Below are 11,662 nucleotides of genomic sequence, written 5' to 3'. Positions count from 1 at the left end.
GTTAGCCATAAATAAAGGTATGCAGCTCCATTCTGTTTTCTACAGACAATGTTCTCTAGCTGTGTTTGACTGATGTACTAACAGAAAAAACTTTACCCCTGTCTACTCACACAGGCGCCCGCCACACGTCCCTTCTCGTCCCAACCAGTGGTGATGTTAAGTCTAGGACTCTACAACCAGACGGCAGCAGGAGTGGAAGGAGGCACTTGACATTACAAGCTGAGACATGACAAGCCAAAGACTTTCTGCTGTATAAATCTGATGTCTCTGCACACTGATTCTGAAACCAGACGTTTTATGAAAAATAGAAAAAGATGCAGATATGATGGGCCAACATCTTAAAACATACGTAAGTTTGGTTTGTCTCGGGTTTACGGTTAGGGTTTTATATAGGCAAATGTATGAAATAACACAAAAATACTGATAACCTGTATACATACAGGGAAGTGTACGCAGTGTTTCTAGTATTTAATACTATATATCAATCTTGATCTTTTTTCTGCCTATAAATACTACTAATACTACTACTGATTCTTTTAAATTAAACCCTACAAAGACAAATGCTCTGTGACAAATCATATAATTGAAGCGTGTCCAGAGGTCAGAAATTATACTAATACAAAGGATTTTTACAGATCTACCCCACTTTGGCCAATTGCTGATGCCAGTATATGCACATTTTTCTTTAACCTCACACCAAAGACCTACTGTAATGGTAATATAAATTGTAAATTGTAATACAACAAAATGGTATTTGGTTCCTCCTCATAATGAGTAATAACCGCAACTGTTATCAGCTTCTCACAGTTAAAAACACTTCAGACATAACGTTCCCTTTTTTTTTTTACACTCACTGTAATGATGACACTGATTCTGATCGGTGTGCAACTCTGCCTGTCTCATTTCAAATAAAAAAAAAAATCAGTCCACATACACTGATGTTCCAATGTTATTGTGCGTGAATTGAGGTGGAATTACTGCATTTACATTAAATATGACACTTATATACTGCTTATTAGTTTATAGTCTGCAAAGACAACTCACATCAAAGTTACTTTCTGTGTAAAAATGCATTTATTCTGATCAGTGACTCCCATGAAAACCTGATTTTCAATTGAAGACAAAATGTCTGGTCTTTAAAAAAACAAAAAAAACGAGACTTTCTTTTGACAAAGTAAAGCAGGAAAAAAAGTAAATTTGATCTATTAAAAGACAAATTACAGGAGGCAGACAGAAAGAAACACACTGAACAATCAGCATGCTCTGACATTCATGGAACCGTTACATATGGCAATGACCCCCTTTCTTACTCCATGTTTTTATACATCAGTATGAACTGGCATGTGTAGAAAAAAAAACCAGTAACCTTTGAAAAAGAAATGACCATCAAAGATAAATATCACTTGTGGCAGGATGTTACACATCAAGTTTGAAGGAACAAATTCACCAACAACACTATTGCACATTGTTATGCCTTGTAAAATGGCAAACAATAATTTAAGCTGATCTATTCTCAAGCAAATGTCATTAACTGACCTCATACCCCCTATGATGGTAACATTACCTTTAAGTGAAAAATTCCAAAAACCATAACCTGTTTCAGAAGTGCAGGACAGCCTGTTACTGTATTTCCTCATTGGTTTGTGGTGTGATCTGACATTAAAGGCACTGAAAGGTATGAACTTTCTCTTGACATTAGAGTAGATCATTATTGTTATTAATTCCCCACTAACCAGTTCTCCTTCCCTACCTGTACGAATGTAAATTAACGCCTCTATGTGCAGACCCTGCGCTTATCATCAAACAGTTTTCGGACAGTGTAGACCTGTGAACAGAGATGGCATGATGTTAAGTTTGATTCAGTGTGAGAGACTAAAATGTGGTTTGCTGGGTGAGTGATCTATTTACCTGTGTGAAGGCCACACACAGCATCACCAACACGCTGGCACACGACCAGAATGACACTCTCCAAAGATTATCTTCCAAAAGGTTGCGGTCTCGCGCCTCGAAAGCACGCAGCACTGTCTGCATCTGCCGGCTGCGCTCCAGGCGTCTGTGCAGAGAGTCCATGGACTCCTTAAAGGATTAAAGTGAAACAGGGGGCACATCAGAGAGCTTCAGTTTCAGGGATGCTTTCTCACAAGAGTGACCATAATTACTAAATTGTGGCTCCTGAAATGAAGCACAGTGTAGCCTCAAGAGTACAGGTTTTAACTCATCCAACACCTGCCATCAGACAAAATTGACTCCTTCTGGAACTATTTGAAAATAATTTAACACATGTGTGTTTACTGTGCTGTTTCTGATTTTATGCCAGGTTGTCAGATACTAGGTAATTTAGCCATTGCTCTAGTTTATTTTATCTAGTCTGACATCTACTGAGAAGCTAATTTTTCCAGCCGTCTGGGGTCTTCTGGTAGACACACACTAGTTAAAGGTTACAGCTGACGCAATTCTTGTTTTTCCATACAGTCAGCAACTGCAACACCAAAACCAACAGCATACACTTTGGTCTTTAAAAACGTTCCCACTTCCCTAGCTTCTTTGCGGCTCACAGACCTAAGCTCAATTTGTTCATAATGAAGATTTAAAAAAAGGTCATGGACACAAAATTTCCTTTGTTGGGTAATGCAGACAAAACCTAAATAGGAGTAAGCACTACATTGATTGGTTCAGGTGGAATAAAGCAGGGGTCTTTAAAATGGCGGGGATTTTTGGGTGCTATTCTCTCAATAAATCTTTGGGATTATTAACATGTCACATAACAGTTAAATCAAATCTAAACCCAAAACATGCATCTCACCCGGATGTCTTCCAGCTTATACTCCAGCAAGCTCCCATCAGGCTCTTCCAACCCTGCCCATTCATCATCTCCACCCACATCTCCTCCTTGTCCCTCAATGATGATCTCAAAGAACACCATCTTCTCGGAGAAGCGGCTAAAGCTGTTGTCGAAGCAGATTTCATAGTCTCCCTCCTCTGTTGGCTCCACCCTGGAATAATACATGACAAATAGATCAGATAAACAAATAGGGTAAAATACACTGCAATATGGCATATGACCAAAAGTCACTTACACGTGAACTCCATCAGAGCGTCGAGACTCAACGATAAGCCGGATGCCTTTAGGGGACAGGATGGTGAAGTCTACATCCATACCAGCTCCTGCTATCACCTGTGTAAACACAGTAATATACACACAATTAATTACATTCAACAGCATAAAGAGAGGAGATATGTGAAGAGGTGACATTATCAGTGTTTGTTAAACTGAGTCATGTTACTCACTTAAATTAACAAACGATATCACATTTTGTCTTCAGGGAATACCGAACACCCTGAGGAAAATGTTTTTTAAGAGAGAATATGTACGGTATGCCTTTTAGGAGGGAGCTTAATGGCGTCACTTGTGTTGAGACTCTCCCACTAAACAAACTCATGGCTGACTCTGCAGGACCTCTCACTATCACGTTCCTGTGTACAATTTACATAACTTTTACATGATGTTGGACAGCTATGATTGCAGTAGTGTTTCTTTATGTGTTTTTTAACGTGGCAGTTTAATTGTTTATGATTTTAAAGATGCTTAAAGCTGTACAGTCCTCTAAAAGTATGCTTTTTTAAATACTTTGTTTAAAATGCTTTTTAAATGTCCCAAAAAAGCAAATATTGTATTGTATTGTGAATACATTAGGGGTTTTGGATGTTTTGTGGACAGTGGAAAAGGCTGGAAGATAATAAGATGAGAATGTTTTGACATTTCACAGAACAACATCTGGGTTTTAATGGATTATAAAACATAAGGAATAACTGGAGCTGTAATGGTTCATATAGAAGTTAGTGTGGCTCATGTGTGGGGTCCTAAAACTCAGTTTTTGTTTACTATTAACTAATACCAGGAGGGCTGAGGACAAGAGGCCTGAACACCCGGATCTGAAAGCACCACATCACATTGTGGCATAAAGCCTGTCACCAGCTCAGAGTGTGTTGGTTTCGTCTCCCTCTACAGTAATTTATTAGTGATATGAAGCATTTGTGTAGTTTTGTGGGACACCACTGTTATATGTGGTGCAATTTGACCACATGCATCAACTGTTGCTTCTTTAGTCATGTACTAAATACCTTAATGTGAGTTTAATGGGAGAATATGAGCGGTAATGTACAGTTTAATGCTAGCTATCGAAAAGTACTAGTTAGCGTTAGCTAAAGAAATAACTGTTTATTACCATTAGTATTAAGTGTAGCAAGCTAGTGTCGCTGGTACAATCCTTTAATAGGAAACGTGTGAGGACACTGAGTGATTGTGTGTCATCATACACACACAGTTACCTGATATTCGACCTCCATCGTACCATTCTTTATTGCAGTTTGAAAGAAACACTCGGCTCTTCCTGCTGGTAGCAGGAATGTGAACTCGCTGTCCTGGCTTTGCCCGAAACACCGCACAGATCCGACACACCAGAGAAAGACCGCTGCAACGGCGAGCAGCCGTCCTCTGCCCCTCGCTTCCCCCCAAAAAGCATCCATCCTGAAAATACTTCCAAACGCGACGCTATCTTAGTTCAGCCATCTCCTTTGCATCCCTCTTCCGCAGCAGAACTTTCCGTCGATGTGATTGGCTGGAGACTCACCAACGAGGGCACGGCTACGGACCAATCAGAGCGGGATGAGTAGCAATCTCCCTCCAATCAGTGCAGGGCAGGTCTTCAGTATGAGCCATCATACTGTTATTCACAGTAGAGTCCCTGCAGTAATAAATAGCACATAAACATATCAATAAAAAACTACACATGCTGCTTCTAATTTTAAGAATGACTTACATACCTCCTAAGGAAGACCATGATTTATAGCTGTTCAGGCCATACAGGGGTGATTGATAAGGCAGTGGCCTGAGGAAGAAGATGAGTCAGTCTATAATCATTCACAAGAGTCTAACATTTAACCACATCTGCATACATTCATTCATTCTCCTTCATGACTGTGGAGGTCACCCAGACCTTCCAGTCTCCAGCAACATCCTCCAGCTCCTGCAGGGGTTTTAAAATATAATCCCTATACCAATTTCTGGGTCTAGCCTCAGGCCTGCACCCACCTGGCCATGACTTCTACAGAAAGGTGCTTCAGATGCCATCTTTGTCATGAACCTTGTGCACACTGTTTCACCCAGTCTAGAGAGGAAACCACCAAGCCACCCTTCACATGCAGCCTCTGCAGCCTCTTTTCTAATCTTGTTCATGACTATAAGTGAAAGTGAGACAGGTGGTAAATCAATAGGTTTGCTTCCTGGCTCTGCTGCCTTTTTACTGTTTAGGTAGAGTGATCACAATGCACAATCATGCACAAGCCAAGCCCTATACTCCAATTAAGCTCTTCCAGCTTGAATAGATTCTCTCCCTCAGGGGAAAGGAGCATTGTGTCATTTTCCATGAGAAAACCATCAAAATGATGCTGCTCAGAAGTGTAGCAAGAGAGAAGAGAAGAGCCACAGACAGGAAAAACATTAACTCTATTTAAGTAGAGTAAGCTGTGACAGTGACCTAACAGTATCTTTAAACTCCTCCACATGTTATTGGAGGCATACAAATAAATCCAAATTACAACAAATTAGTCAACAATTCAGCAGTTTTTAGAAACAGTCAATGAAGCAAGACAACATCAGCAGAACCAGGGAGTACACGGAAAAAAAATCTGACAACAACAAAAAAATGGAGAAGTGAGAGTACCCAAAGTACAGAAGATAACTTTTGGTTTAGGCCTGTTTTGTCTATTATATGAAGATATGATCTAAAGCGATGAAGACTTACATGTAAATAATCAATTTATTAGTTCTACAGTACAAAAAGAAATTATATTTAATATTACGCAATTATATTAAAATATTCCAACAATTGCTTCCTGATTTAAAAACAGTGTGTTAGTTCAACAATCAAAACAAGCACCTTAAAGAGGAAATACTAAGGGTTTTTTCCCAACCTGCTTAAAAAGAATATTAAAGTTTTAATAAAACCAGACATGAAATGTAACCAAGCAGAAGTTGTTCAGTGTCCCTGGTTGGAAATTTTCTAAAGTGTAAAGTTGTGGTGTGACATTTAAGTGCCTCACAGTAAGGTGTTAACACGGACATCGTGCATCACAGAGTGGAAGAGTCAGCCCAACTCAGATATAAACCATAGATTAGAAAAATGTACTTGTAATGTCTCGTCAGTGGAAACAAGAAATACGTTTTTGAAAATAGTGAGATGGAATCAGAGAAAATAGAGAATAGAACCTGGTATATTATATTTTGCGTTAGTTAAGCTGAAATATTTAAGAGAGTGATAGAATGCAATTGCAAACTGCAACTTCATCTACTGCATCCATGTGCTCCCTCACCACATCATCAACAGCCCATCAACAACAACAACAGCTTCAATGAATGTCTGGCATCAAGCTATGCAGTCAGTGAAAAGCAAAAATTGCAGAAGTGCAACTTAATACAGAATATGAATATGATCGCAAATTAGCAGGGAGCTCTGGGTGTATAGGCCACATGGAAGGAAAGCAAATATTGTTCATTTACTATAAATATGATGGAGTGCTAAAGCTCAAAGACGTGTCTGTCTATAATGGTCAGCACAACCACACTGGCACACTGTGACTTCCGTCTGTCCTCCCTGCATCTTTATCTCCACTGTGCACTATGCACACTTATAGTCTGTGTGTGTGTGTTTTTAGATAGTGTGGGTAGCGTCACCATACAGAACATGTCACATTAAACGGCTCCCCTCCTACGACATGAAGTTCACACTGTTTTTTTTTTCAAAGCTCTGATGCATCATGACACAGCTGAAAATACTCAATATGAATATTCACAGCCCACGTTATGGTGCTAGCATGTAAGCACATGTAATTTAAAAAGAAAAAATGGCCAAAAAGTATGTTGCATAAATGAAAGTTAAAATAACTGAAAGGAAATCTACTAAAAACTATGACAGGAAAAAGAGAGAGAGAGAGCTCATGAGTGCTCAAACTGATGCAACTCCTGACACTGACGGTAAATAGGACAGACACAAAAAAGAAGGGCTGTTGCTTCACTGTCACCAGCTCTCTGCAACACATTAGTCATTTTCAATCAGTGCAGGTTGTTCAGATCACCCCAAGTTCTCCATAATATAAACCAGAATGTTGCTTAAAACTTGGTCTGAGTACCTGACTTGGTTTGACGGTGTGATGGGGCCTATGTAAGTATACAGGAAAAAAAGCAGAGATGAAATGCACAGTGGGTGTTAGTGCAAGGCTGTGGTGTAACAATGATGGGTAGCGGTCTAAAGCAAAGATGTAAATTAGAGGCACACTGCAGTCACCTTTTTTACTGTAGGTTTTCACACTGCCAGACAAAGTCTCTCAGAAACTGACATGAAGCTGCAGACACTGAAAGAAGAAACCAGAAAAGTATGAAACAACATGATCGAGAGACTGGAGAGAAAGAGAGAGAGAGAGAGAGAGAGAGAAAAGGAAGTGCTGGACGATAGGCTATATTCAGTTTTTGTAGGGAGTGTCCCACACATACGCAGACTACTCTCTCGCTCTCGCTCTCACTGTACTTCTTTATCTTTATGACTCTTCCCCATGTTATCTTCATTTCCTCCTTTGATGAGCTTGCTTGTAAAGCAATATTGGTGACACTTAACAGCAGGCAAGCGAACACAAGAGGTGAGGCAGAAGAGTAATCTGTACAGACAGGCAGAGGCTTCAGAGAGAAAGAGGAGAAATAACTAAACATAATGGTGTAGCTTAGAGGATGTTGTTAACTGTTTATTTTAAAATTGTGTCAAGAATATATTTGCTATTTAACATCCTAACCAAGACTTCAGAGGACAAAAGTACCTTTTGCTGTTGGATGGTGAACTGAGCTGTGGACAAACATCTAAATCTGAGGTAATCTTTTTTATATATATATATATAAATATAAAAATGTGAAAAGCTGTTTGTCTTTGTTTTATTGTGATGAGGTTAGTTGAGACACGCAGAAATCACTGTGACAGACTGATTGCATCACATGCTGTAAAAGGAGCTGAGGGCCTGAGTTTTGATGTTGTTTGACTGTCTTTGTGTTTTTGACTCTGCCTCCTCTGTTTCAGTAACCCTTTATCATTCCATTTGGAGTGTGACTTGTAAAGATGGCAGAGGATGAAGTGGGTACCAGCCCCCACGTGTTTGTGGTGGACAGCCAGGCTAACTACATCACAATGCCCGATGAGAAGAAATCATGGCAGGCCAGGACTGGGCAAAAGTTTTTTCTCCTGCTGGGGGTACTGGCTGCAATGGCACTCATCATCCAGGGATACTTAATTTACAATCTTTACCAGAAAATTGAGGTAGGGCTGCTATCTGCACGTAGCATGTCAGTATTTTAGAGAGTGATAGAATGGAAATTCCTTTTAAGAATTTCCCTACTTAGGCACTACGTCACACTGAGACACATTAGTCTAAACACGTTTCTTTTCTGTGTTGTCATTTGCTATTTAGGATGACAGCTCTGTCAAATGGACTTTACTTCCCTTTCTCAAGTGCAAAGCCACAACTTCGCTTTTTTAGGACTGTTTCATAACGTTGTTTATTACACACCTGTCTCTTTTATGCAACGCTCTGTGCAAGTCAAACTATAGATGTTAACTTTGTGTGTACACTTCAGGTATATTTCTCAACAATGCAATTCCTGTTCTCACATGCAACTTCTGATATCATCAATTCAACTTTCCTGTGTATTTTCCACTCTTTTCTTATTATACCTGTAGGCGATGTCCCTCGCTCACTGCCAGAACCTGTCCAATCCCAAAGTATCTGCTCTGCAGGTAAGCATGGTTTAATTGTCTTTGTATCTTCCAGATTAGTGCTTTTGGAGATGAGTAGCTCAGATGCAAATAAAGTTTAAAAAGTGCAGCCTGGTTTTTATAGGGACGCATCATTCTATCACCATGGTGATACATATTGTAACGTAGTTATTTTAACTCTTTAGCTCTTTTTTTGCTGTCTTTTATAGGGTGGCAGCATGAGTCAAGTGGGATCTAAAGGTATTCAGCTATTGTTATGTTCTCTGCAGCAAGTAAAATCCACAAAAATAGGATAATTGGATCACGTATGGATTGTATGGATTGATCTAACCTGGCCTTTTTTTTTTTAAACAGGGTATAATGTTCCTGTAATGCAGACACAAATTCAAGACAGGCCCTTCGCTCACCTCGTGGGTAAGATGCCTCCAATCACTCCTTGACACCTAAATATTAAAATTTTACATGTTACACCTTTAAGTTCACACCCCTTTTCTCTCTGTTCGCTATGATTGCAGGCTCCAGCACTCCCTTTAGTAACAACGAAACCATTGCAGAAAAAAACATTGTTCAATGGATGACAGGAGGCGAAGCTTTCATCCAAAACATGACGTATGACAACGGCCAACTAACAGTCGAGAAGGAAGGTTACTACTACCTCTACTCCAAAGTGCAACACGCTGCTGTGGAATGCTCGCTCATCCAGCACAGGGTGATGAAGGACACAAAAGCATATGATGAATCCATAGAACTTTTGAAATCAAAAAAGTAAGTACCATCACCTTCACGTCCCTCCCTCCTATACCTGTTTGTAGCTTTTTGCATCCGTATGTGTTTCGTGACGTCTCTTCTGTCATTCTTCGTCTAGTTTACTCTGCTTAAAGCATTCAAGTTCAAAGCATGCAAATGTGGAGGATCTGTTGAGCAGTTTCCTGGCTGGAGTTTTCCACCTGCAGAAAGGGGACAAAATTTACGTCACACTGGATAATAAACAGAGCATCCGTCCAGGAACTACTGAGAACTTTATGGGGGCCTTTATGATATTTCCTTAAGTGCATCTGTGAAAGTTTGTACTCATCTTGTGTGTGTCTGTGTTAATTAATTTTACATAATATATACATAATATATACTGTATTGGATGGATTTTTTTTAAATCTTGTAAAAACAACATGTAGTTGTGTTGTAAAGTACCTGATATTCAGGCTATATAATCCTACTTGATACTTGATATTTTGCTGCATATTTTTTTTAATAAAATGTTGTGTTTCACCAAAAAAAAAAAACTGGTACCAGTTCAAACATTTCTTTACTAAACTGTGTGTACACAGATTGTTTGGAACCAGCTTGTATACCTTATAAACCACAGATAACCCACATTATAGGGTTGCATGTCTATAGATATACACGACTAACTGCAAAGTGCTGTTTGTGTGTAGAGGCGGATGTGGTTGAGTAAGGATGCAGTGAGGAGAGCATGGGGTGGAAGGAGGTATACTGGGGTGCTGAGGATGGTGTAGCTGACTCAGCTCTTCTCACACATTACAGGGGAAAGTTTCACAGCAGACAGCAGCAGTTTCAGATGGAAAAGACAACATATATAAACACATGGGGGGGGGGGGGGGGGGTAAACAGTCGACAAGAGATTTTGCAAGATCATTATGGTGGAAAGAGAAAGACTTAAGTTCCTTAAGACTTAAGGAAAGTGTAAAGATCAGGAAACTGTGCAGACAGGATGACAGACCAATCACCATGACAACAGAGAGCCACTAGAGGTGACTGAGTGCAACAAGTGACCTGAGATGGATTTGAATTTGAAATATCTGGGTCATTTCCTGCCAGGTGCAGATACACATCTGTGCATCTGAGAAAACACACACACAAACACACACTGATACTTTTGCAAACCTGATGCATGAAAGTGATCACATTGTAGCTTATGTAATGTACATAAATACAATACACATGGTTTTATTCTTCTATATTCATTTGACAAATATACTCAGCTCATTAAACATAGCTCATAAATACATTAAAAGTCTGCAACAGTACACCTTATCACATGACAGGTGTGCTCTGGAAAGATGCCAGTTACTTCTTAGAGTCACTGAGATTCATGAGGCCGTTACTGCCCATAGATGAACACTGTTGTTCTTGCAGGAAAGGAGGCCCAGAAAAGCATGCAAGAACTTTGGCAACTAGAACAGTGAGGAAGATGAGTGCTACACAAAAAAGTGCATGGATTACCTTCTTTAGTAAATGCAATTATAAAGGTGTATCATCAGGCCTGTCTTCACTGGCTATTAAAGGCTATTGTTGGCTATTGTTGAATGCATGCACTGTCCCTTTAGTCCACTTTTTAAGTCACTGAAACCACATGTACGAGGCCTCTAGGTTTATGATGATGATGATTGATTGTTATTATTATTATATTTGAAAAGGCTTTGGATAGTAACAAGAAGCCACTTGCAGGATCATATCGATATCTATGCCTATGAAAGTGTGCCACAGTATGAGTCTCATGTCATAATAGATGAAGGCAGCCAAGCAGGTATTTATTGGAACAACTGAAATGTTCTCTAATATGTACAGTAGCAGGCGTGTGGTGTGAGGTGTGTGTTGATTTTTGCTAAATCTGTTTGTCCTGATGACCAAAGCTCTCTAGTGTGGCTTGATTTGACCATGTGTTCTGTTTATCAGATTAGATTTGGTGTAAATGGTGATTTCAGTCGCTTTGCTCCATTCACTCCTACTCACTGAGGACTCTAAAAAGAGTTCCCTCTCTTACAATCACACGTAGTTATGGAACAACAGCATGAATAGAAAGTGTATAGATATCTGGTTTTGAATTCCTG

At 39.6% G+C, this 11,662-nt stretch overlaps 2 protein-coding genes across 2 annotated transcripts; one reads left to right on the top strand and one right to left on the bottom strand.

Annotated features, from left to right (window-relative positions):
* Positions 1–1,051: 1,051 nt before the first annotated feature.
* Positions 1,052–4,628, bottom strand: tmed1b (transmembrane p24 trafficking protein 1b). The gene is made up of 5 exons (XM_028401458.1): positions 4,330–4,628; positions 3,078–3,175; positions 2,804–2,993; positions 1,909–2,076; positions 1,052–1,825 (listed from the first exon to the last, which is right to left on the bottom strand). The coding sequence occupies exons 1-5, from the start codon at positions 4,525–4,527 to the stop codon at positions 1,775–1,777; spliced, it is 705 nt and encodes a 234-aa protein (XP_028257259.1). The 5' UTR covers positions 4,528–4,628; the 3' UTR covers positions 1,052–1,774.
* A 2,907-nt stretch (positions 4,629–7,535) lies between these two features.
* On the top strand, positions 7,536–10,087 carry LOC114433101 (tumor necrosis factor ligand superfamily member 14-like). Its single transcript, XM_028401429.1, has 7 exons — positions 7,536–7,917; positions 8,121–8,357; positions 8,778–8,834; positions 9,023–9,053; positions 9,168–9,227; positions 9,329–9,578; positions 9,679–10,087. Exons 2-7 carry the CDS (start codon positions 8,160–8,162, stop codon positions 9,860–9,862), a joined length of 780 nt encoding a protein of 259 aa, XP_028257230.1. The 5' UTR covers positions 7,536–7,917; positions 8,121–8,159; the 3' UTR covers positions 9,863–10,087.
* The last annotated feature ends 1,575 nt before the right edge of the window (positions 10,088–11,662 follow it).

Source organism: Parambassis ranga, chromosome 1, assembly GCF_900634625.1.
Source record: "Parambassis ranga chromosome 1, fParRan2.1, whole genome shotgun sequence".
NCBI classification, from domain to species: Eukaryota; Metazoa; Chordata; class Actinopteri; family Ambassidae; genus Parambassis; species Parambassis ranga.
Note: the sequence above shows the minus strand (reverse complement) of the source record. Positions and strands in the feature narration are given on the sequence as shown.

Bases quoted from the DNA above. Each gene is read 5' to 3' on its own strand.
- tmed1b (XM_028401458.1), bottom strand. From the start codon at position 4,527: ATGGATGCTTTTTGGGGGGAAGCGAGGGGCAGAGGACGGCTGCTCGCC. The intron at 2,994-3,077 runs GTAAGTGACTTT...GTATTATTCCAG, and splicing joins CGCTCTGATGGAGTTCACGT to GGTGGAGCCAACAGAGGAGG. The intron at 2,077-2,803 runs GTGAGATGCATG...TAATCCTTTAAG, and splicing joins ATAAGCTGGAAGACATCCGG to GAGTCCATGGACTCTCTGCA.
- LOC114433101 (XM_028401429.1), top strand. From the start codon at position 8,160: ATGGCAGAGGATGAAGTGGGTACCAGCCCCCACGTGTTTGTGGTGGAC. The intron at 8,358-8,777 runs GTAGGGCTGCTA...TTATACCTGTAG, and splicing joins ATCTTTACCAGAAAATTGAG to GCGATGTCCCTCGCTCACTG. The intron at 8,835-9,022 runs GTAAGCATGGTT...TGTCTTTTATAG, and splicing joins CCAAAGTATCTGCTCTGCAG to GGTGGCAGCATGAGTCAAGT.